The sequence below is a fragment of the Diadema setosum genome, chromosome 18 (assembly GCF_964275005.1).
Source record: "Diadema setosum chromosome 18, eeDiaSeto1, whole genome shotgun sequence".
Lineage (NCBI taxonomy): Eukaryota > Metazoa > Echinodermata > Echinoidea > Diadematoida > Diadematidae > Diadema > Diadema setosum.
Genome location: NC_092702.1, coordinates 36,046,676 through 36,071,821, shown reverse-complemented (window position 1 = coordinate 36,071,821; position 25,146 = coordinate 36,046,676). Strand labels below are relative to the sequence as shown.

The following is a 25,146-nucleotide window of genomic DNA, read 5'->3' as shown; positions in this document are numbered from 1 at the left end:
GCGGTACAGTCACAACACAATTATAAACATTTATAATTCAGTGGCCAGTATATATCACGTTAAAATTTAGGATCATTTCGCAAAATCACCAAATATACGGCTATTTTACCGTTATCTTGTTGAACAAAATATAAAGACCCGCCAATCGCCTAAATGCCATGTAAACTCTACTAGATAGGTGAGCTGGCGGGTTCCAAACGTGAAGGCAGGTGGAACGGGGATCAATTTCTTCTGGCATCCGAGGCGATTTCTATCCAATTTCCTTCCCTTTGTGCGGCCAATCGATGGCGACCACGTTGACAAAAGACAGATAGCGTGAAACGGTTCCGACGTTGAACGGACCAGCCGATATAGATAATAATAGCAGGGATTATGGTAGGTGGGACTACAAGGCGTCAATGATCCCCTCCTCTTCATCAATACCAATGAACTCGGCAGCACACCTCTACACAGCAGCTTTTCTTCAAGGCTTATGACACTTCACGAGACGAAGCACATACATTCTATACCATTCTCTCACTGCTCGCAAGAAACGTTCCATTCCAGCGATAGCAATATTAAAATTTATTACACACGGTTAATTTCATTCAGAAATAAGCTTGGACATGTAGCAATTTGATATTTATCTTGACTTTTACACACTCACGTACCCTCCCAGTCCCCCATACAAAGAGGAAACCAATTTATTCAGTTGACGTGGAGCGTCATGCATATTTCAAACACTCCATATAAAAATTCCTACATTGATTCTACATGCCCATGCTACTGTGCATAGACGGTGTACAAATTGTGGCAATGTCCAATGCATGGTTTGGTTTACTGTCTTAGCTGAAAGAAATGCTCGGCAGTCAAGATGCTCCCAAAAACATCATAATCGCCATCATCACGATCATTATCATTACAGTCTCCCCAACAATAACACCACTGTTGTTCTCCAAAAATACCACGCACCAATTTTAAAGAAAAGTGCATTATACTCAGCTTCTAAGCTTTTTACCTTTGATTCACCTATAAGCCTTAGGACAAATAAATATCAAATTATTTCTAACAGAAATAAAGAAGAGAGCTGTATGATTGCAACAATCTACATTCAACATATGTTCAAGTGCTAGTTTTTGTATATTCAAATATTTGCTCACAGACAAGTCAGTCATTTTGTCCACCACCGTGTCTCGTTAAGCGCTCCTCCACCATTTTGAAATCTCTTAAACTATTTACATTGTGACATGATGATTGCCCATTTTTCAAACCTTTGAATATTTCAGTACTAATCTTTTCTTTAGTTCTCATTTTAATTTCTTTTGTTTATTGTATATACTTTTCATGTTACACATTTCTGATTATATCTTAGTCATTGCTACTCTGTTTGTAATCACACGTTTTGTATAAATGGTCACGGCCTTGCTGAAAACCAGCTAACAGCTGAAGACAGGCTTTTATCCGTGATGAAATTAAGTCAATCAATCATTTACATCTACAACCGCATTCATTCGAAGATAGCGAATGTAGTAAATCACTTTCCATAACATACGCCATTCACTTGACTTTCATAACGTCTACACTGCACTCCGACTTATAGGCATTATCTACAATGATCTACGTTAGATCTTAGATCTGAGTTAGATTCGTCAACATTAACATACTCCCATAAGAAAATGAATACCAGTTAAATAAATACGAAAATATTCAAATAAAGTATGAGAATTTGACAGCAAAAGGCTGAAGTTGAGCTTACCTGTTTGGTCATAGAGTCGATGAGTCTGACATAAAGGTCCTGCTCCGTACGTACACCTGTTTTAAGAGAACGTAGATAAAATGAACTATCACTATAATAGCTAAGGTTAATAGTCATTATACCGAAGAAAAATAACGATGCAGCGAAGACTTGCCCACGCATTAAAGTATCATATTCTTAGTTTAAAAAAAAAAACGAATCATAAAAATGGTTTCAAATTGCTTCGAGACAATTTGTTCATACAGAAATACACTATGAGAATTTAACTCTTTGCTTTAAAAGTGCATCATGGGACATAATCATACAAAATATCTATAATCCATAATTGATTAGGTAATTATGGGGAATTTTCAATTTGCTGCCATTACCAGTTGCAGAGATGTACATGTCGTGAAGGTCAGGTTTGATATAATATTCTTGTATTTCATTTCGACGTCAGCCATCACCGTTTGTTTTCTACTTTGACAGTCATCCTAACAAAACAAAAAAAAAAGGTTCGTGGCCAACGGTTTTGGGTGGTTTTTAGGGGGTAACTCGGGCATGAAGTGAAGCAATAGAAGTCTTCCTTTGGAAGAGAGATCGTGCGTAGTGAGGCGAGTTATTGTTCGCGTACCTGTGGGACTAAGACATGAAGTCCCGCTAGCTTCCAGTGGTGCGATCCAACATTCTGGTATTGAATCACCCACGAAAACTATAAGCCTATAAAAATAGACCGTACTCGAGCTATGACGGCATAACGGTCATTACAATGGCAACCTCTCGTTACGATCCATCACATACCATTACTGGCATCATCAGCGCATCGGTTGTTTACATACACGTCTTTGTATGATTGCAATTATCATACAGTGAAACACTAACGGAATTCTGCGACTATCATCAATGTTTATTTCATGGGTAGTGCGAAAGAACATAGATCAGGGTATATATATATATATAGAATTGAACCACATTATTGTTTCCCATTTGAGAATGTTGAGCAGGTAATCGCTATGAGAGTGATGCTAGTAATGTTGTATAGCAGACAGTCACATATTGTAATCGCACTGATGTATGAGAACTGAGGCTATTCCCCGACCAATACAGTTACTTCCACGTGAATGCAACTAAACCAAACTAGTGAAACCATTTCTCCCTCATCTCTCTTTTAACAAGTCCTGTCATTACGTTCACAAAATATACAACAAAATTATGCATTTAAACACTTTTTCTCTCTGTAAATGATAACGTGAAATACATTATAAAATATGCCGCACATGGATAAGTTTTTGTTCTGCACTAGGAATTGACGTGTTTACGGACACAATCATGGCTGACTATAAGACCGTGGAACTCCATGACAAGACTGTCGATGTTTTTCTCATCCTATTAAAATCACCAGCCCAATGCAAATAGTTTTGTCATTAACATCCTAGACATTTATGAGCAGGTAAAACCCCCAGCTCTCAAAGGCAGTCTTAAAATATTATATATATGAGATAACAATCTCCTCAGCAACGCGATATCTAGATCGTATCATTTTCAGTTCGAGTTGTGCATGCAGCCTTTTACACATTTGACCTGGCCGCTGCCGACTTCGATTGTGGGCCATAGTCATACCGCTTGCTATCGTTACTTGCCACACGATCGATATTTCTAGACCGCTAAAGCTGTTTCGGCCTAGTCTACACACAAACAGTGAAACGGATGATGTGAGACATGTAACCAACTACTTCGATCTTATTTATTCCTCCTCACTCGCTCTTCATTCTGCTTTAATCCCGTTTAGGAGATTGCTCGTTTGTTGCCTTTTGTTGGATGCAATTGTTGGTCCAATCGATTCTGTAAAGTGGCTGATCACACTACTGGGTCGTCAAACCCAAGTTGCCTGTCAAGTTTAGCTAGATCTGCAGTCTTCCCCTAGAGGATTAAAATATATATTCTTAACGAGACAGGGAAGTTTAGTTAACCTTTATGGCAAGCAATAGTTCATATTATGTATCTTCTCATAATACTTTGTCATCTTTGTCAACTTTGTCATCTTTGTCAATTGTTAAGTAGGCCTATTTGTAATTAAAGCAAGTATTTATAAAGAGACACTTGAGTGGTTCACAATACAAAAGCATTGCTTTTTAGTGGGCCTCTCAGTTCTCATTTTCCCCTCCAAACATAACTTAGTATTTTGCCGATATGTATGTAGGCTATATCTCTATTTGTTAATTTTCGATTCGCACATTCTAATGTATTATGCTTATATTATTCCTGATTTATTCTGTGTTATTTTTCTTGGAAGAAAAATGAGAATGAAAATAAATGAAATGAAATGAACTGAATTGTCATCTGTATTTAAATCATCATTTTTATTCAATTCTTTTGAACTATATTCCTTTCCATATGCATTGATTTCCGATGTGCCATGCGATGCTCAAAAAATAGTCTTCAGACAAGAATTTCGTTATTCTTTTTTGTTCCAGTCACGTCAAGCGAATGACATTAATATCCATCTCAAAGTTTACTGACAGATAGGCATATTCACATTTTTTTTCTTTACTTATTTCCACGCAAGCAGCATTACATGTCAACGCTCGGTTCAGTAAAAGAGAAAATAAAGACGTCATTCAATAACGCATGAAAATTCTCCTGAAAGCATACCACTTTTCTGTCATACTTGATAGTAAAACTTTATTATGTCCTTGATCGTGAAAATAAGAGTAGGCCCTCATGTGTGCCCTGATGTTGCTCTATCATTCATGAGGTCTCGAAGAATTGTCTAGCTCGGGTGGACAAAAAGGCCACTTTAACGAAATCAGACGCTGTAAAGTTTAATCAAAGACTCAACGACTTGCACTTTTAATTTGCGGAGTGCTTGCTCACTTATTCACACTGATATGCTTGCAGGCGTTACTCCACTCAATCCCTTTTATAAGATCTGGGACATACTAGACCCGACGCGCAAACATTTGAATGGGACTACGGCGCTCTCAAATAAAACTATTCGCCTATACTCAGATTTCTCTGTAATTATGGTAAAATGCTTCTTTTTTTCCGTCTTGCCTCAACAAACCAACAATGGCTCGGTTTTCTCGGCTAAACCAATAAAACATGGCGAAAGAGAGCAGAATTATGAATAACTCGTTTACATTTTGACGAGTTGAGAGGGCCAGAACGCTTTACAATGTGAACCGCTATGTAAATTGAACGCGACGTTTAAACTGTATAGAAAAGTGTGCGTGCTGGTCCAACAGTGTGGTTTCCAACAACCTCACAACTCTGTTAAGTCAACACAGTGCAATGAAGGTTGGCTGCCTTGGAGAACTTTACTCTTAGCATTATAACCCTGTATAATCACAGATATTGTACAGAAAAAAATATTATATTTTTGTCATTTCAAACCATCGAACATAAGAATTATGCAAAGCATCCCTATGGACAATGTCAATAACAATGAAGCCAGATTAATAACAATAAGAGAAAAATGAAAACAGCCAACGACCACTGTCTGTTGAGTCATTATGTACATTATCATTTGTCATGGATTTTTTAAAAGCATGATATCGTTGCCCGCACGTTACCTAGTCAGTACGTCCTTGTTTTGTTGGGAGGAAGCGTGCGATTGTCTCTGTGTTCTTCGTCATGTTCTCGATGGCTCCCTGCCCAAAACAAGACCCCCGTTTCATTAAACATTGATTAGTATTGCTCTGTCCGTATAGATTAGTACACACCGTCACTAACGTCTCCTATTTAATTGTATGAATTAGTGCATTGCGTAATGACGCTGGTTGACAACGGAACAGATTGGACTTCGCACACACGTCCAAGATGAAATATTATAGATATTATTCCAAGCTGATGTGATGTGTAAGGGACATTTTCTGTGGACATTTTTCTGTGTTTCATTTTGAATCAAATTAGTGACTTTACCCGCTTACTAGTATCACAGTATTCGAGATCGCTTTAAGAATTATGATCATATATTGAGGAAATGCATTAGTTTTGTTTTTCTTTCCCATTCATTTATTCAGAAACATGTCAACTATAAACGCATTTAGAGTTTGCTCATTACATAATACGCAGGTGAGAAGATCCATGTCAATATAAATGAATGATGATAACGAAAGAAGAATAAAATTCTCTGGGTTCCGATTTTCTCATCCAAATAATAACACGAAGAGTGAATGATATACACACACGTACGCACACATGCTCAAGAATCTTCGTCCGCTAAGGAAAAAGAAGAAAAAACAGATAAAGACGAATGAGAAAATTGTGATAAGGGCAATGGCATTCTCCAATTTGCGCATTCAGCCGATGCATGCATGTCCAGACATCTAGAATATCAACGGTGCGGCGCGCTAATCTTGTTTCGAAGTCCGCGCTCCCAAAGACTCTTTTCTCCACCAAATTGAATCATAAGCCGTGCCGAGCTGCCCGGGGTTTTATTGGATTGTCAGGGCAGCCACAAAATCGTCCTCACAACCTCGTATTCTTCATCCGTTTTCTCTCCCTCCTTTTTTTTCTGTCGACGATGGTTCGTGAGCCTTCTAATCGCGGAGTGCATAGCCTTAATCGGTGCGCGAAGAGGTGAATGATTTCGAAGACGTAAAAAAGGGGAGAAGAGGACAGGGTTAGATGGTTGGTATGGCGCTCTCACAGTGTCGCGTTCAGAAATCAAAGGCGAGATAATCGCGTGGTGACTGGGTGTACTATAGGGTTCAACCACGGAGTGGCGTTATCACACACTCCTTAATCTCATCATTCACGCGCTTTCGATCTGTTCGCTTTTCCTCCAGCAGTTTGTCCTTCTCTTTAAAATGATGCGGAGGCGAAGGAGGAGCAAAAGAAGAAGAAGAAGAAGATGATGATGATGATGATGATGATGATGATGATGATGAAGAAGAAAGGAGAGCTTAAGGAAGAATATAGGGATAGGAGACGAAGGAAAATTAAGAAGGAGCTGAAGAAGAAATGCATTGAGAAGAAAAGGAAAAATGACAAGAAAAATGAAAAAGTGAGAAGAAGACAATTATGATAATAATGGTGATGATGAAGAAGGAGAGGAGAAAAGAAGGAACACAACAAGCAGGTACTACCAGTAATGTAAGTACGGCTGTGAAAGCACGCAGTTCTTTGGCAGCTAATAAACCTTGCACAGTGAGACCAATAAAACACTGAGTGAAAACGTCAGTTGTTGATTAGTAGGGGCAATGTACGGAATTGAATGACACAGAAAGAACAGGTGTCAAGGTGTTTGTTACCATGGTTACGACTTACCATTGTGATATAAGAGTTGTATCCGGTAATGGATGCCGTTATTGGTCTTGCTATTATCCGGTTCCTGAAAGAAAGACAAAAGCAAAGAGAGCAAAAATCATAAATAGGGTACATGAATAAAGACACATTTAAGTATTTCTATGCATATAACACACCTGCAATCTATGAAGAGTTTTATCGAAAAATGTGTTAAGTGACATTTTCAAACATTCAAAGCAAGTTCATAATTAGAGCAAAACAAAACCTTCCAATTAATACCTCTCTTATTGCATAACAAGGAATATTCTTGAAGCTATGGTTAAAAATATGCAATATTTTCTGAGCATTTCCTTTGAATTTTGGCACGTTTAATCGCATACATCTAAAAATTACCAAGAATGGAGATAACTCGTTTTGCAGTCAAAGTCTTCCTATAATATATTACATAAAAAGTGCGTATAGAGAGAGGAGAGAATTCAAGGAACGACATGTCTTTATCATTGTCGATGAATTTTAATTGGAGATCCACACATTACAATTCGTAAGTCTCATCATACAAGCTTTGAAAATATCTACTGTACAACGCAATCAGTGAAAGGAAATGTTCAGACTTAAACACTTGAAGGCATAGGGAAGATTTGCAGAGATATCACAACAAAATGTGACTGTTTTTGTGCTCTGCACTAGACATTTCTCCAATACCACACTCGGTACTCCTAACTGCCTAGGGGGCACACTTCAAATTGTGATAGTGCATTGATCGGAACACTCTCATTTTCAAAACGCTTCAGAAAAGTTCAGATTATTTCATTTGGCGTGTGAGGAAACGGTGACGGATATTTCTATCGATAAATTACTGCGATTTTGTCCCTTCAGCTGCCATGTAGCTGCCTAGCCTACGGGGCCAACATCGCACGCAAACCTAATAGAATCGTTACGCAGAAACACAACCATAATTCCGCCCATCGCGTGCTCGCACGCCAGCGGAGCGCGGAAGATCGAACGCCCCGACGCGCCAGCGGTGAAGTTTATAGAGTAAGACATGTCTGGCCGCCGCTGCCCACGGGCATAAACAGAGGGTACATTACATCAGCCCCATCGCTCAAGGCATTCCTTCCTGCTAAATATTGCCCCCTTTCTTCCACTATTTTCTTTGGGGCGTAATAATTTTAAAGGTAAAAAAAAGGGGCGCCACAGACAGCTGAGAGAGTAAAACGCCCCAAAATGACGGAGCATCCGTGGAAAATGTGTGTAAGGTGACGCGTTAAGATGGCAGAATCGATCTGGGTTGGAGTACGCGGTATCCCTGCATGTCTATAGACAGCCTTTGCAATAATACACAGCTCACTTGCTATTGATAGGCAAAGAATGACCTTTGACCCATCTCACGCTGATGTAGACGTACAAAATGTGCTTCCGAGCAATAAATGGTAAACGACTTCAAGTGGTAATTGAAATAACTCTTAAGCAAAACGGAAAATTAGACAACTGTTTATTTGTTGATATCCCCTTCTGAACCAAAAAGGTCTTGTTATCGACAGGTGAGAATCTGAAATGAAGGTAAATAGAATCTGCTCTAGAATTACCAACACATTCCTGATGTTTGGCTGTATCGATCTTTGAACGTGTGAATGTGATCAACGAGAGGATATAGGACCTACCATATGCAAGATGACAGCAGAAAATTTCGACAAAGCCGTTTCGTTTGTCGGGCAGGGCGGGGTATATAGCGTATTCGTACATCGCATGGCTAATCGAAACCATATTCAAAAGAGACATCACTACTTACAATATTCAACAACTTTTCCTTCAAAGATATGCTACTGTTCACAGTTAAGAACATATAGATACAATTTTGATATAGGCTTATAATATGAAATTTCCATTACTGTCATAAGTGAATATAATAGTGCGCTTGTTGTAATGTACATAGACACATTATGACACTTGAAAATGTAGGCACAGTCAGATACGTGCTCGTGAATTTTCTTTCAGCATTTCTACTCCTTAAGTAATTAAAAGCTCGTATATTTCATTGGCCGAGGATTGACGAAACTTCTTTTAATCGAGGCAGAAGGATGTTTATAAGTTTTCCTATAATATTGCCATCACAGAAGGTAGATTTGATCATATGCAAATGGAAAGCATTAAAAAGGAACGTGTTTGTAGGTACAATGTATTTCAATTCTCGGTGCAAAATATAATTCTTGCACCCACTTGCACTATAGCATATAGGTATGAACAAGATAAATAGTCATGTATTCATTGAAGCTAGCCTTTGTTGAACGTATACTGTCCTTTTACAGAGTGCACAAGGAAAATATCGAATTCATATAATCATATACATGCAAATCACAAATTATTGTACATGATATAAACATATATATATATATATATATATATATATATATATATATATATATATGCCAGCCCTCTCTTTCAATCTTTCTTTCTTTCCCTCTCTCTTCTTCTCTTTTACCCTCTTTTTTTTTGTTCTCACTCTCTCATATAATGATGATGATATTTCCTATAGGACAGCGTCATTGGTACGGAATGCAGTGACACGGTTACATGATACGCATAGATACATAAATATATAAATAAATGAATAAATAGATTTACCACATTTAAGACATCTAGTGCCTTCATGCTATCTTTAGCACTTAAGTACTATTTTCGGGGCAGATTTCAGTTTTATTTAACTGTGCTAACGATCTCAATGAAAATAGATAACGCAATTCATTATCATTAAATTGAAGAGTATATAATTACTATATCGCTGTCTGTTTTCTTACAAATTCTAAAGCAACATCGACTGCGAGTGAACGGTGGAACACTAATTTTCATGATGATAACACAATCGTTGTTATTATCATTTGTGCTATGATATCGTCATTATTACTGTCATTACAAAGTCATTATTGACTACATCGCTCGTCGTGATATTGACACCAGCATTTGGAACAGAAGAGTAAGATGGTTATCTCGCGTTGGCTTGGCTTTGCTGCGAATACAGGAAGTGGCAATGGTAACGCCCGCTCCGCTTTAGCACGTCTGAGGAGACCATTGTAACTCACTCCCTTATTACAGAGGGTAATAGAGTCCTTCAAACAATGCAGTGACGTAAAGACACTGACAGTGGGTACAAGATGAGAATGATATACTAGTCGATCGTATTCCTTCTAAAAATTATCATCATGAAAATTACTGGCGCTTTTTACAAAGGAAAAGAATGATTGTAAAAACAAACACACACACAAACATCACCTGCATGTAAACAGGGAGGTGAGAGAAAACACCTCTCCTCCCTGCTGTATATTTATAGCCCTTGATCATGTATACTGGTGCAATGTGTGAGTACGATTCTCTCTTTGATGTGATGTATTCAGGTGTCCAAAATATTACTGGAGACTCAGAAATGTATGTGTATGTAAGTCATAAACCTATGTCTCTACCTATAGGACCTACATATCAAGAAAAAAAAGTCAAGTTATATGGCAATGGCTCTTTGGCAAATAAAAGACGATGCTTCTGACACTGGGAGAGTAGCATTATATCATGACAGCAAGAACATGATGACAAACTAAATTTTGTGATAATTCGTTTTGTTCGCTTCCTCCTGTTGGTACCATGAATATCAATGATTACAATAAGCCTTGAATCGAGCAAACCCACATAATTTAACGATAATTTTCTTGAGGGACCGCACTGAAGTGGCCATTTTCATCGGACAGCCAGAGTTTTTTGTTTTTGTTTTTGTTTTTTTTTTTACACAGGGACATGTCCATTATACACCTCATATTGTGACTGTTATAGCGCTCATCGATGGCTTGTACACACACGCATACATATTCGTGTATACACACATTATATTTGTGTGTGTTCACACACAAATACACGCGTTAATATGTAAATTTACTGTGGGTGGGTGTTTGCGCGTGTAATACAAAACAGAAAATGGCTACATAATTCTGAATTTTACGTACAAACGTGCATGTTTGTTTTTTATTTCCGAAGATATCATGTAGGCCCTAAGTAAACGTAGTATGATTTGTGTGTAGGCCCTATATTTATAGTCACTATCATTACAAACGTTGCATAATAAAGTGTATATATCTTGTCTATAACTGTGAAAATGGGCATTATTACTTGTAACATAATATGTCTAAAAAAATCATAATCTGTTGCAAATGAGCAAATACGGATTAAATACCACGCAATAAGCCATGTGTCACTCAATAGTGTCACACTATACAACCTTTCGGTCATGTCGTTGTACTTAAACGTCAGAACAGACTGGTGGCGAAAGTGATACTGCATGTCTCAGAATCTCTGCTATGAGGCCTGTATACACCTGTGTTACAAAAAGATGTTTTTAAAGTCATGGGCCTGCAGGTGTACGTTTGATCATCTTATTTCACTAGCTGCAATCAGTCATGCGTGTGAAATAAAAGATTCTCACTTCAGCTTAGCCGTGCATGCATTCGAATTGCCGAAAGGATTCATTATAGAGAGCCCTAATTTTCCTCATCGTAACCTTTTGAATGGCATTCTGTTTTCAAAATATCTGGCTCTGCAGAGGGTTAAAGGGTAAAGAATAGCAGATTGTCCTCATCCTGGTTTGAGGACCCCGGAAACGTTCTTGTTGGAGTGGGAAAGGAGAGCATGCGACTTGCCCCCCCCCCCCCACACACACACAGACACATTTCCCCCACCCCTCCATCCAACCGACCCCCGCCAAGCTCTTAATCCCGCCATATCACACTGCGTGAAAATAATGCTAAATTGCTGTAGCCCAAAGAGACCAACGCCAACCTCATGAGGTGAATACTACTCTGGTCTGACTAAATTTGAGCAGGCAATACTGTGTAATACACAGCAGATCTAGCAAACGCTCTCTGTCTATAAATTTGCCTCGACGAAGGGTTTAGAATGAGATTAGTTTATCTCGTCAGATTGGCTTTATCCATAACATCTCTATTTGGGGTCCAGCGACTTGATCTTCACCCTTGATTCTGTTCTAACCTGTGCAGAAGGAGGCCGCCATTTTTACACATCCGTCAGACCTTTCCGCCACATTTCGGAATAGTAGTTAGAAACAGGTATTTGGTAATTAAGGTCACATACAATGATATCATTTCGAACAAATTCTGGCTTAAAATGGTCACCATCCTGTATAGTTTTTAATATCTGATAAGAAAGCATTAATCAAATGCCATTCTCACCTCTTTGAATACTTGAGACGTTCTTCAGAAAGTCAAAGAGTGAATCAATAGCCTTACATGCCATTTTTACGTCATTAAAACTGGGTAAAGCAATGCTATTACTGACGTAATATATCATTTCAAGCTATATGAGCAAGGCTTTTAGTACATTTTTTGTTGAATGTCCCGAAAGTGATATAAAAATTAGGTTGAATACCTTTTAACAAAAGTAGTACCAAACGGAGGTATATTGGTGGAGAGTGCAAATTTTCTTCCATGACTGAAGTCTTGCTTACTTTAACCATGGAGCGTGTAGCTCCATGCTTTAACAAATCGATATCTTTATATCAATGGATGAATTTAAGATATGTATCATGAAATATAGTATATATATATATATATATATATATATATATATATATAATATTATTCACGTGATTACATGCGTGTAACGAGAACTCCTCTTTATCTTTTCATGTGAACATTTTTGATTTTGTCACACTGATTTTTTTTATACAAGTAGAGAAATAAAACTTACTGAAACGAAACGAAATTCTCTTCTATGAATGAATTCTTGTTTGCTTTTAAAAATTGATATCTTTATATAATGAATAAAATCCTATAAGTATTCGCACCAAAAATATAACACAACCCAAAACGCAGAAAACTACAGCTCTGAACAATCTAATTAGTATTACAACAAAATAGATAAGTAAGGACAATGCTTAATACCTTGAAATTATTGCAATCGGAAAAATATAATTATCCGCCTTGAAAGGGAAATGTCACTCAATGTTTATGTTAATTCTTATTTTAAAAGGTATAATCGAACCGCAGTGTAACTTTACATATTACGTATTGAGTGATCAACATTTTACATGGCCTGCTTCTCAGTGGAACACTTTTTTTCCATAATTACTTTTCTGTCAACCTTACTAAGTATATATTGCTATCCTTGATTACTCTACTTAATTGCGCATACATGTATATCTCATTATATACTTTGTGATTAACACTGCATTATGCATTTCATACAACTTGATAAAACAGTATGATTTGTGTACTAGTAATGTTTGCTTTGTGTTTTGTTTCACCTTCTGTTGGTGGAAATAACACTCGTTGACAGGACAGCTATGTAAGGTTTCATCGAAGTCGCATTCAAGTATGAAAGTTGTGGAATTTCAGACTGTTTTTGTAAGAAAATTGTGATGATATTAGGCAAATCTGACGAGGAGATGACGTCATTGCCTCACTACTCTCTCAGGATTTATTTTATGAAAAATTCATAGAAGACGCTGGTTTATCAGTGACTCAGAAAGTACGACTCCCGACCCTCTATGAATGTTATCGTTACAAAGTCGGATACCAGATATAATATTATATCATATTAGTTCATATTAAGTTATATAAATGAAATGAAATTTTACCAATATTTGTGTATAGGTCCACTGGAGATTATCATTGATTTTAACGCTATGGCATTATCGTGTCATCTAATCGTCTAATTTCCATATTATGAGATAGTAATTGATGTTACTTGATCACTTGACGTGATATTAGGGTTTGTTTTCTTTGTTAATTTTGTTCTACTGAAATGCATCTATCACTGATCTGTTGTTTACTTACTAGAGTTAACTTGAACATAAGATTATGGAATGGATATCCTCTCTACACCTTAACAGTGATTTCAAGAAGACAGCGTAAAATGGTAAAGAAAAATGTCGTTAGATTTCTTTACTTTATGCTCTAATATTGACAGCGAGCAATGTACATTCTCGGTGGTGTCCACGTTTATAAAGAAAGAAAATTACGGATACCATGACAGATACCAAAATGGGTAGTAAGAACCTCAATTTATTCAAAACGCATTTATTTCGAACACATTTTGATGATGGAGCATGTGGATATATTGTTATCATATCCATATCGAAATGGAAATCATTATTGTTATCATGATTATAAAAAGTAGTATTAGTTCTAGTGGTAATAGTATACTAGGAGTAGTAGTAGAAGTAGTAGAAGTAGGAGAAGTAGTATAGTAGTAGTAGTAGTGCAGTAGTAGTAGTAGTAGTAGTAGTAGTAGTAGTAGTAGTAGTAGTGCAGTAGTAGTAATAGTAGTAGTAACAGGAGTGGTAATAGAAGTAGCAGAAGCATTATCATCATTATCATTATCACAATATTACCTCCATTCTTATTATTATGGTAACTTGTCTTGATATGAAACTTTAGGTATGGCTGCCCGTTGATGTTCATGATGAAAAATAACTACACACCTGTATTACAAACATAAACAGGCAAGGATACGCTGCCAACAGAATCACTACAAGGCACCGGTTACGAGAGATACATTTATTATTACAACTCATGATATAAACAAGTTAGAAAAAAAAAAGCATTTGCGAATAATGAGGGTTAAGTCGTTGAAATAAAACTATAGGCTAATTTATATATATATATATATATATATATATATATATATATATATATATATTCTTCTTTTTCAGTCGGTGCATGGTAATTAGCTGGTAGGGTTACAATGCGAAGAACTTTTTTTACTTGTCTTGGAATAACATCAGGGAGATTTTTGTGAAAGACCATATCCGTTTTAGCCTGGAATTCTTGATACAATCCGAAACTGATAGGCCTACATGTAAAACGGGGATTTGAACAATCAAACAATGTCGATTTTGATGTGTTTGTTTCCTGTTCTTAAACGGAAACAGTGGATTACTTGAAGAACGCGTCAGATTGATTTCTCCTTCTTTAAATTGGTGTTTTTGTCTTATCTGTTCACTCCCATCCGATCTTCACATGAAGCATTAAACACAGAACATGAAGTACTCCTAAAAGAAAAAAAAACAGTAAATAGCACCTTTTATAGGTGTACTACAAAACAATTGAATATGTACCCATAACACAAATTGCCCTTTCTGTCTACAAGAGGTATAGTCTCCTGGATGATTTCTCATGTCCAATTAAAAAAAAAAAAAAAATCTGAAAGAGTTTTAGAATTGAGTTTCAGAATAAGATTATTGTGATGGACTTATTTAAGGGAGAAATTGCATTTCGGCAATCTTGCGACAAACATTGCCGACATTTTGCCCAACTCAATGTCAGGCGGCATCGAGCGTTATGTACTTGGTTTCTCTGAATTGACATAATACTGGCGAACAGCTGAAAGCTTGGTTAGCGGAAGGGAATACGTGAGACCAATGTGCACGGGTTGACTATCTAGAGCGCAATCACTCCAATGCAAGCGGTAATGATAATCACATACACTGTTGGTTTGGGTTTTTTTTTCTCCGGGCTGCGCTAAGTAATGTTGCCGAAATCAATTTAGAAACAATGGCGGAACGGCTTACGCAGAGTTCTCATCAGCATTCAAGGGCGACTGTTCGGGAATGACTAGCTGACATACACATCATCTACGTATACGCCGCCCAAAGTTGACCTGGTCCATTCGCTCTACAGCAGGTTGTTTACTAAATGCCATCATTTTTCACTTAAAATTGAACTGTCGTATATCTCAACAGACAACCCGTCAATTTTTTATAGCTACCCTCTCTTAGGTATTATCATGAAAATGATTATTTGTGCATACGTAAGGATTTCATTGGTTTCCGTTTTCTCTATTTTGTCTACGTGCACGACAGCAATTTTTATTATCATTATTATTATTATTATTATTATCGTTCTACTTCTGCGTGACTCTACTGTAACTGTTCCCATGGCAATGCCCTGACGGTAACACTTAGATGGGGCTAACCGTCTGAAGAAATTATGGTTATTAGTGCCTACTGTATCTACACAGTTGCATTTCGGAGACTATCATTTGTAATTCTGAATTAGCTTAGACTCAAAGAAACTCAAAACAATACCTTAGAACGAAAGAAAAAATAAGCAGTAACGTTCAGTGTCTAATTTACAAGTCTGTGAAAACAGCACTGACTGTTTTGACTATTGAAGCTTTAAAAATCACAATAAACCGTACTAGCATAGACATCCTTCTTCTCTGTTATAAGCCTTATCAAATAAAGTGCACTATCAAGAGAACTAAGGCCAATTATAAGAAATAGTAGACAGTTGTATGCAAAAACTTTCTTTATACAGATAAGATTTGTCTTATAAAACAGCTCAATGGCAAAAATCACACAAATTGTAGTTTCCATCTAATGTAGTTACTGCACTTTTGTTCTCGATCAAGCCGCGATGGCATTGCTATGGATGGAGGTACTCACCCTGTCTTTTTCGATGAAATCGACGAAGGCCGTCCTCTCGACCTCGATGGGTTGTCCGGCGCGGTCGTACAGCGCGATGACGAAATGGAAGAAGTTGCTCTTTCGCAGGTTGCTTGGAGGCTGCTTCTCGAAGTGAGCTCTCGCCATCCCGCATGAACTGTTCGGCAAAACAATAACAATCATTATAATGTCATCATGCGTTTCGATGTATTTCTCTTCGCATATAAAATACTAAAAAAAAAAAGACTTTCAAAAAAGAATACACAATTACACTTTAAATACACATTCCCTCTTCCCCTTTTTTTACTTTCCCTTCTCTACACACAAAGTCCCATTCCAGTTTATATTTACATGTAGTTATCTTAGATTATAGTACCTTAATTGTTGTCACATATATTTTAGTAATAAATTCAGTGCTGTCGGCATATATGAAGAGAAAGATATGCTAACTTTACGCAGTGATGACAGTGAAGCTCAATATTTATGTATAGATCATACTCCTCGAACACCAAGGCATGCAGATGATTTCAATCATTAAAAATGTGGGTAGAATTTGAATCTGGACATACATTAGGCAGCCGGAAGATTACGATGAATATTCAAAGTCCTGAATACCAAACACAGATGAATATATTATGTGACCATTTTCGAGAATTTTCAAACTGTAGAAACAGAGGTTCAACATTTTCTTTTGTGTGCTTACGTATCAAATCCTGCCATTTCCCTGAAAGCACAATAGGTAAGTGTTCACGTGTTTTTAAGCGTCATTGTTTATGTTCTTTGTCCACGCGACAGCTATCATACCGAGTTTTTTAATCAATCACGAAAAAAAGATATCATTTTTGGAACAAATAGGCCTAATCGTTAAATTGAGTCTGAAGAAGAGTTTTTGGATCCTTTTCATTTTTTTTTTTGTCTGCACGTGTACATCATATCGATAGAGAACGATGTCTGGGAGACGAAAACATTTTATCTTATTGACATCTCCAGACGCTATAAGATTCTTGTTTCAAATTGACGACGTTACCTGGGTTAAGACAGAGTGCCCCACTTCACGTAATTCAAGGCGACGTTATTAAACACCGACCAGAAATTAGCGATCTCCAAAAGTCACATGAATATTAATGAGATCGATTTTTGGTTTTAATCGTATGAGATGTACCTTCATTACCCATGCACATACATAGGGCGGAAAATGATTCGTGTGGGCCCAAGTGTTTATTTATGCGTATGTGTATGTACCTGTCGACGTGAGTGTGTGTGTGTGCGTGCGTTGTGTGTTTATGTGGTTGGACATGGGTTTGTGTGTGATTGGATTTGGATCGTGTGTGTGCCCTGTGTGTGAGCAGTGTAAAATGTGTTTGAGTCCGTATCAAGCCTGTCGCCCGTTAACATGGTTAATGAGTTAAGAAATTAATACACGGTCCCAACTGGGTAGAGCACGTTACCGATGGTTGTGCCACTGGGACACATAATATCCTTCAGCTCACTTTCCATAACATGGCTTTCCATACTGACAAACTTGGGTCAAGCCAATTGACAATAGAATAGGAAACTGAGGGACTCTCGATGCAGAAAAGGAAGACATTTCATGATTACTTTCTTCCCTTGAACTCTAACCTAAATCTCATGGCACAACCAATTCTGGTTCGTTAGTCAATAATGTTCAATACCTATCCCAGAAAGCAATGGTACTCTATATATACCCCAAGCGATTTTCAACGGTGAAAAGACAATCGATTTGCCATATCACCAGCCTTACGATGTTTCGAGCCTATAGCGAGCGAAAAGGACGATAACGTGTTTCTATAGGGATTTATTTTCGTTTCATCAGATATATACTGGTAATGACGTATTGAATTCTTCCGTTTTATCTCTCCTGCAGAACAGATTATCCTTCATTTCTGTTACAGGTATTGCGAATTTACATGGACCATAACCAAAAAAAGAAAAAGAAAAAGAATTTCATTAATAACTATGATAGCCTTCCATACATCAAATGTCGCCATGACTATATACATACAACAGCACGGTAGTGTACGGTGTCTTTTTCTTTGATTTAAGTCGTTACATATGAATTAAGACATGGAATTCATCCTTTAATAACACAATAATTGCTGCAGTAAAGACACAGGGTAAAAAAATTGTCGTAAAAGTTTGTACGTGTGAATCAGACGAATGATTTTAGTTTTTCTCTCATCAGGTCGAAGGTTTTTTATTTTTCCGAGTTTTGTATGCATACGTGTAAGTAACGCAAAGAGTTTGACGATGTGACAAATAAAAATTGACTTTATTCCTCTTATGCTGCAAAGACACAAAGCAAAAATAAAATTCAGTTAGGAATGGAAGTAGTGATAAAAAAAAAGAGAGACTTGTACTTGCTCATATCAAATTTGAGCATTTTGACGTACTAAAGAACCATATATGGTGCTTGGGTGTCTTTCGGAGGTATTAAAAATCTCAAACAGTTATTGTTCGCATGATTTGTGTTCATTTTGAGATGCAAAACATAATGTGGACACCCGCGAAACAAAATAATGTACCACCACCGTTATTTTCCAGTGATGTGGGAGTGAGCGTTCTATCGACATGCAATCCCCGGGAGCTTCGGCGCGATAGTTGGTTGGAATAACATAGCACAGCGCCCGTACGGCCGTCCCAATACAGACATGACATCGCCTCTACAGTCATGGCTTTGCTGCCGATACAAAAAGCATACGTGGGTTAGTATGGTGCCCTCCTCTGCTCGGCATCGCAACGCCAAACTTTTAAGGTTCTTTTCAAGAAGAGCCTTGACTACTTAAAACCCGCTGAAACTGAAACATGGCTCAGCGAACGTTAAAGTCAACAATGCGTAATGAAACATGTCGTAGATGTTCATGATTTTAATGAACTTGAATGAAATACTCACTATTTTCTAGTGTCGCCTTCTCTCATTTACCCTCTGCCTCTCTTGTCGGTATTTTCTTTAAAAGAGAACCGTACAAAAGAAGTCCCACTTTCGCGCGACAAAGGTGCGCTATATATATGTGACGTGACACAACAGTTTGTGTTTACCGTTCCGTGAAGTAGACGCATGCATTCGATTTTGAGAAAAGACGGGCGAAGGGACCCGGGGCATTTCAGTAAAATGTCGAGTAAATTTTATCGCATTGTCCTCCAATTTGCCTCCTGCAAATACCGAAATATCAGCAGTTTGAAGAACGACAAAAAGGTAAATAGAGGAAGAAAGAAATCTAGGTTACAGGCTTCTTGCAAGAACTCTTATCCCAAAACAGTCATATGCAAGGGGAAATTAGGGCCATGCGAAGCCGCAAAAGAGGTCTACATCGTTTACAAGTGGGCCTACATCAAAAGGAAACAAAGCGGCACCTACAGCAAGACGCACAGCGTCACTCCCATCTCCATTACCTGTGATCAGGCACACATATATTATATATCTACGAATGTGATGTATACTTAAATCACAAGGTGAAAAGCATAAGTAAAGTTCTTAACATGAAAGCAGCTTCAGCATCCCAAATCAACAATTAAACAATAAATTTTTTCTATCAGATAATGGGGCACTATAAAATAATATTTGAAGAGTTTGATAACTTTTATGAAGTTATGATATAATCATCAAAAAAAAAAGAATGTGTCAGACAACGTAGGGATCACAGCATGGCCATGAAGGAAGAGTACTGAAGTATTTATGAAAAATGTTTATAAAACCAAGTATCCAACATATATCATAAAGCTTATTTCTGTAATATTACCGTGAAGTACATGGGTGTTGAATGAATAGACACCGGTCAGTATCGTCTGCTCGTGATCCAAGACGCGCTACGAAAGTGAAATAACCCCGTTATCGGGGGAAATAACACAGTATCGCGGTAAAAGATTGATATTTCCCCGGATGGCTCCTGATTTTCCCCGACTCTTGCTCAATTTCGTTGAGTTAACAAAGTCTACGCAGCAAGCGTTCGTTCTTGCCTAGTTGTCAAACCACTCTCTTTCCCTAATGCTTATTTTCAACTCTCCCTTACCTTTTTAATTCTTCCCTCCGTTGCTCTCACTATGCTCAAGCGGCTCCAGGGATGCCGACTCCGTCCCTACATCTCAAGGTTTATTTGCTATCTACAGATACCATCGCCGCTCCCTGCGCAAGATTTGACATCAGCAAGTGAGCAGCTATTTGCATCCGCTTGCGTATCGGACAGTCATTAATGTATTTTGTACTTGACTCTAGCGTCTATCAACATAACCCGACCGGCCAGACGCAATTATACTAACGGGAACGTCGAGTTCTCTTACTACGCACGGCTTGCTCCGACTATCGATGTGTACAAAGGCGAATGTAATCTTCACAGTGTATACACGTTGCCTGCTTCTTTTTTTCCCCCTGATTCTTCGTAGTGTATTGGGCAAAGGGAGACAATCGGGTTGCAATTAAGCTTCGCTAATTTCAGGAATTTCCGAGTATAACGGCCAAGGTACTTTACTCCTTTTGCTCTTCGGACCATGCGAGCTGCACACTATTGATTTCTAAGCAAACATTTTGTTGTTGACGTGATTTACCATAATTTGGAGTATGAACAGCATGAAACCATCCAGATCAACACAACATTTAGCCTTTGTTGTTCGAAGTTCTTTGTATGCACTGCCTTATTTTTTTTTTTTCGTTGAGCGCGATTTACCCATTTTTCTCCCCCCCCCCCCCCACCATACACACACCTTTTTTGTTTCACAACCATTCGTTCTGGTCGTAAAGTTATCGACTGCAAACAGGTGTTTTTTTAAAGTTACTAATGTGTTTGTCCGTGCAGTTTGACACTTCATATATATGTCTATCCAGAAACACAGAAAAGCAGAGAAGCAATGGAAATGAGGGGTGGATGAAATAATGCGAAGTGTAACCATATTTTAAAAGGTCTTAGGTCCTCGCCTGACATCAAGAAGGAGAAAAGATTAACCGTCTGCACCGTGTTTCATGACAATGCGATGGATAAAACGTATCCTGCACGACGATGATGCATCAGATTTCTGTATCGCTTTTCCACAGATATAGTTTTTCTTTAGTCATTGTATTCTCGTTAAACCTGAGAACATTCTTTTCGGCACATTGTTATTCCCTTCATTAGCTTTGCATATAATTATCATTACATTTTCTTTGGGGGCAAGGCAGTGACTCAGTAATGCTATAAGGCAGTAGCGCTGTTACACAAAATATATTGCGCGTAAAAGACTTCGTCTTACAGTTGTCTTTAGATGGTAATGTCAACAAAACAGTTATGAAACGAAATAGCATAAAATTGACTATCTTCGGTTAATTTTTCACTTGCGTGTCACTAAATAAGAATGTTATTATCAGTCCTCGTGTAAACATAAATGCATTTGGAGGTAGATCCCCAAAATGAACACAATGTCAATAATGTACTAACTCATAAGCTTTGCCTGTTCAATGCATGGTGGTTCAAAATTATTCTGCAAGTCATAATTTGATAAATCAGTGGCGCCTAAATGATCATAATTACAATGTTGATGAAAAATGTTTTACAACAGAACAAAGCATCGATGAGTGAAAACAGCACAGGACAATTACGAGAATGACATCATATTACTAAATAAGACATGTTTCTGTACCTCTGTAGTAACTCTTTCGAAGACACTCATACACTCCTTTTCTTATATGTCTCAATTTTCATATTTTCTTGTGTGTTCATAACAAACTGAGTACATACATTATCGACAAGATTGGCGTAAGTTAAGTGGAAGTATAAGATGTTTGATCTAGCTAAGAATGTGCCCTAGACTGAAAGATAAGACTGATAAGACTGAAAGATCAGAATTTTATCCTGAATTACTTTTACACTTGTCTACCCCCCCCCCCCCCCCCGGAAAAGCAAACTGAAAGACGGTGCCATTCATTTCACACATGATTGTAAAGTAGTAGAAACGCAGTAAGGTGGTAAGTGAAAACAAAATACAGAAAACGTTGTTGCGGCAGTAGTAGCAGAAGAATAGAAGTTCATTGTAAGCTGTGGTAGGAGAAGAAGGAGAAGCAGCTGTAGTTACCAGTATACGGCTAGGTTTGTCAAAGCACAAATAAAATTATTTGTGCTTTTAAGAATGGGAACGGAAGAAGTGGTACTAGTAGTAGTGGAGGTAGTAGCAGACTTGTCAAACAACATTAAAACAGTAGTAATGTCCTATTAAATGTCAGAAGTATAATCAGACGTTGCAGCTGTTGGGTTCTGGTTCAGCTGAATTTTCGCACAGCGTAAATATCACCGCTAGAAGAGTCAGTGGTATAATAGGCCTAGTAAGTTAATCAGAGAGGTAAACAAATATTCAATGATCACAGTAATTGTTTATGTGGGCTTTCTAAACAATTTTCCAGTTACAAGCAGTGATGAGCAATCAGTGAAATTTAACATGATTACAGGCATCATATCAAAATTGTTTTAGAAGTTTGTAGATATGACAAAGTATTACTCTGAGCAATGCCAAATTTGGGATACCCGAGCGCGAGCAATGCCAGGCAATTACAAAAGAATAGTTATTCGTCGCTTTTGCTGTTTTGTTATAAATCAAGATACCAAGAAATTATTACATTTCATAGTGGCAAGGAAAGGTGGTTTCCGACAGTTGAATTGACAAAATGCCCATTTGTCTTTTTCTTGAGTTGAGGTTGTTAGTGTGTGTGTGTTTGCAGGTACTTCAAAGCCTTATAAAGTAGCTAAAAAGGCAGGGAAATAAAGTTGTTTATTAAGGTGTTATTTACCTGGCGCTTTGGTCTACCATGCCGGGCTGCATCCAGCCGGCTCTAACGGCCGACGACCCCACCTGAGCCGTGTTGATGATCGGTTCTTCCTTGAGGTTGGTGGAACCCCGCGTCAACGAATCCTGAATCCCAAACATGTGTTTAGCAAACTGTCTGCGGATCCAAAGCTGGTAACCACGGCCGAAAAACAACAACTTCGTCAGGCCGGCGCTAATATGTTCCTTTAAAAAAAGTCGAGGATGAAGAGACGTTATTTTGATGCGTCTCCAAAAATACTGCTCAGTGTGGAAGGTGTTGAATTATTATTCTGGGCAATTAATGCCGAGTGGTTGTCGGAGACGACGACGAAGACTAAGAAAAAGCGTTGCCTGCTTGGTCCCAAAAGTCTCGTTTGCTGTATCAGCGATCCGGTCTGCGGGGAGACAAGGGTACGTATACGGTGGCCTTTTGGCTCGCCGAACCGCGGGCGTGGCGATAGGTGAGCGTTTGGAGAGTTGACGTTGCTGCTTCAAGAGGGCCCGCGCGGGACGCTTACAAGCTCGCATGCGGTCTTGGGCGGCCTGCTAGGGGACGATTCCTCGGCCACTTGTCGCTGTCTGGTTACTGGCTCCTGGGACTCGCAGTCTGTTGCTGCATCGTGCTGCTTGGTAAAGCTGGCGGAGCAATGGTGTTGGGTGTAAAAGTCGCGGTGGTTTAGAGTAACGGCAATTGATAGGCTCTCTTCTCACAGTTCTACTGGGTAATCTGAATGCAGCAGACGATGCTTTAAGCCGCTGCTTCTACCGCTGTGCACAGACTAACTAATGCAGATAAAACACGTGGATAACGGCACCGACATCAGTTACTACGTAACAGGGTTGGAAAAATGGTAAGTTGACCAGAGGGTCGTGGGTGAGTATATAAGTGAATGACAACAGGGAGGGCGATTTTGTACCGGTATTGTGTTATCCCCTCTGTCAGTATATTTCTCTGATTGCCAGGAGTTAGTGTTTCGGGGTAAACGGCTGTTCAGATGTGATATACAGTAAATGCCCAACCAACGTTCACGTGCACGACTTGCTGTGGGTGAGTGTTTCCTATTGCCCGTTACCCTGACTTCTGCCTCCCCCTGTCCTCTCGGGGCCGCCTTTTGTTCCCGTCAAGTGCCCGCTGTCGAGCTGTGATCGTCCCTCCGGACTCGAATCCTTAGGGAGTTCGCACACTCGGCGCATCCCTTCCCAACACAGCGCGCGGGTCTTGCCCTAGCAGCCCCCACACGAAGCATCATCAGCATGCCGCGCTCCGCCCAGTTCTGCCTAATATGGCTAATGGCATGCGCGGAATGTGAATGGAGCCAATCAGGCGAGCGTAATCCGTGCCTATTTTCTGCTTGAGTTTCGGCACGAATTAGAAAATGACATCTCCACCGAAGTTGCTGTCTCAAAACACTTCACTGTCCGCTTTTCTCTGTGTTTGCTTCTCTCGTCCCTACATTGTGCTACCATATTCTCTTTGCACCATATTCAAATGCACATCTCACTGGCAGTCATGTATTGATAAAACTTTCCTGCAATTCCTCTTTTCCACATTAGCATAAATTTACTAATACACACCAATTATAAAACACATAATTATATTCACACGCACATTATACACACATGCATTATCGCATTCGACTACATACACACACTGACACAAAGAAAAATGTTGCCTGAGCAAAACAAATTGAATTGAACAAATCAACATTACTTTCAGTCATCACTCCATCACCTACCAGCATTTTTCTTTTTTTTTTCTTTTTTTTTTTTGGGGGGGGGGGTATTTTCATGATATTTGAGTCTGTTTCTGCGAAATCATTTTCATAGCATACATACCCACACTTTGCACTGTCCTCAGAAACTCATAAACTATGGGTATATCATGCATTATTATAAAGACCAGAACAGCATACCCAACCACGATAACTCTGACAACCCTTGACTTTTGTCAATAAAG

At 38.4% G+C, this 25,146-nt stretch overlaps 1 protein-coding gene across 1 annotated transcript in view; it reads right to left on the bottom strand.

The window, feature by feature from the left end:
* LOC140241327 (transcription factor COE1-like) overlaps window positions 1-23,309 on the bottom strand; it is a 157,294-nt gene extending 133,985 nt beyond the window's left edge. The window contains exons 1-4 of the mRNA XM_072321055.1: window positions 23,173-23,309; window positions 16,407-16,563; window positions 6,986-7,049; window positions 1,736-1,791 (exon numbers count right to left, since the gene is read on the bottom strand). Coding sequence (XP_072177156.1) covers window positions 1,736-1,791; window positions 6,986-7,049; window positions 16,407-16,563; window positions 23,173-23,309 — 414 coding nt within the window. The remainder of the gene's footprint in view (window positions 1-1,735; window positions 1,792-6,985; window positions 7,050-16,406; window positions 16,564-23,172) is intronic.
* Between the last annotated feature and the right edge of the window lie 1,837 nt (window positions 23,310-25,146).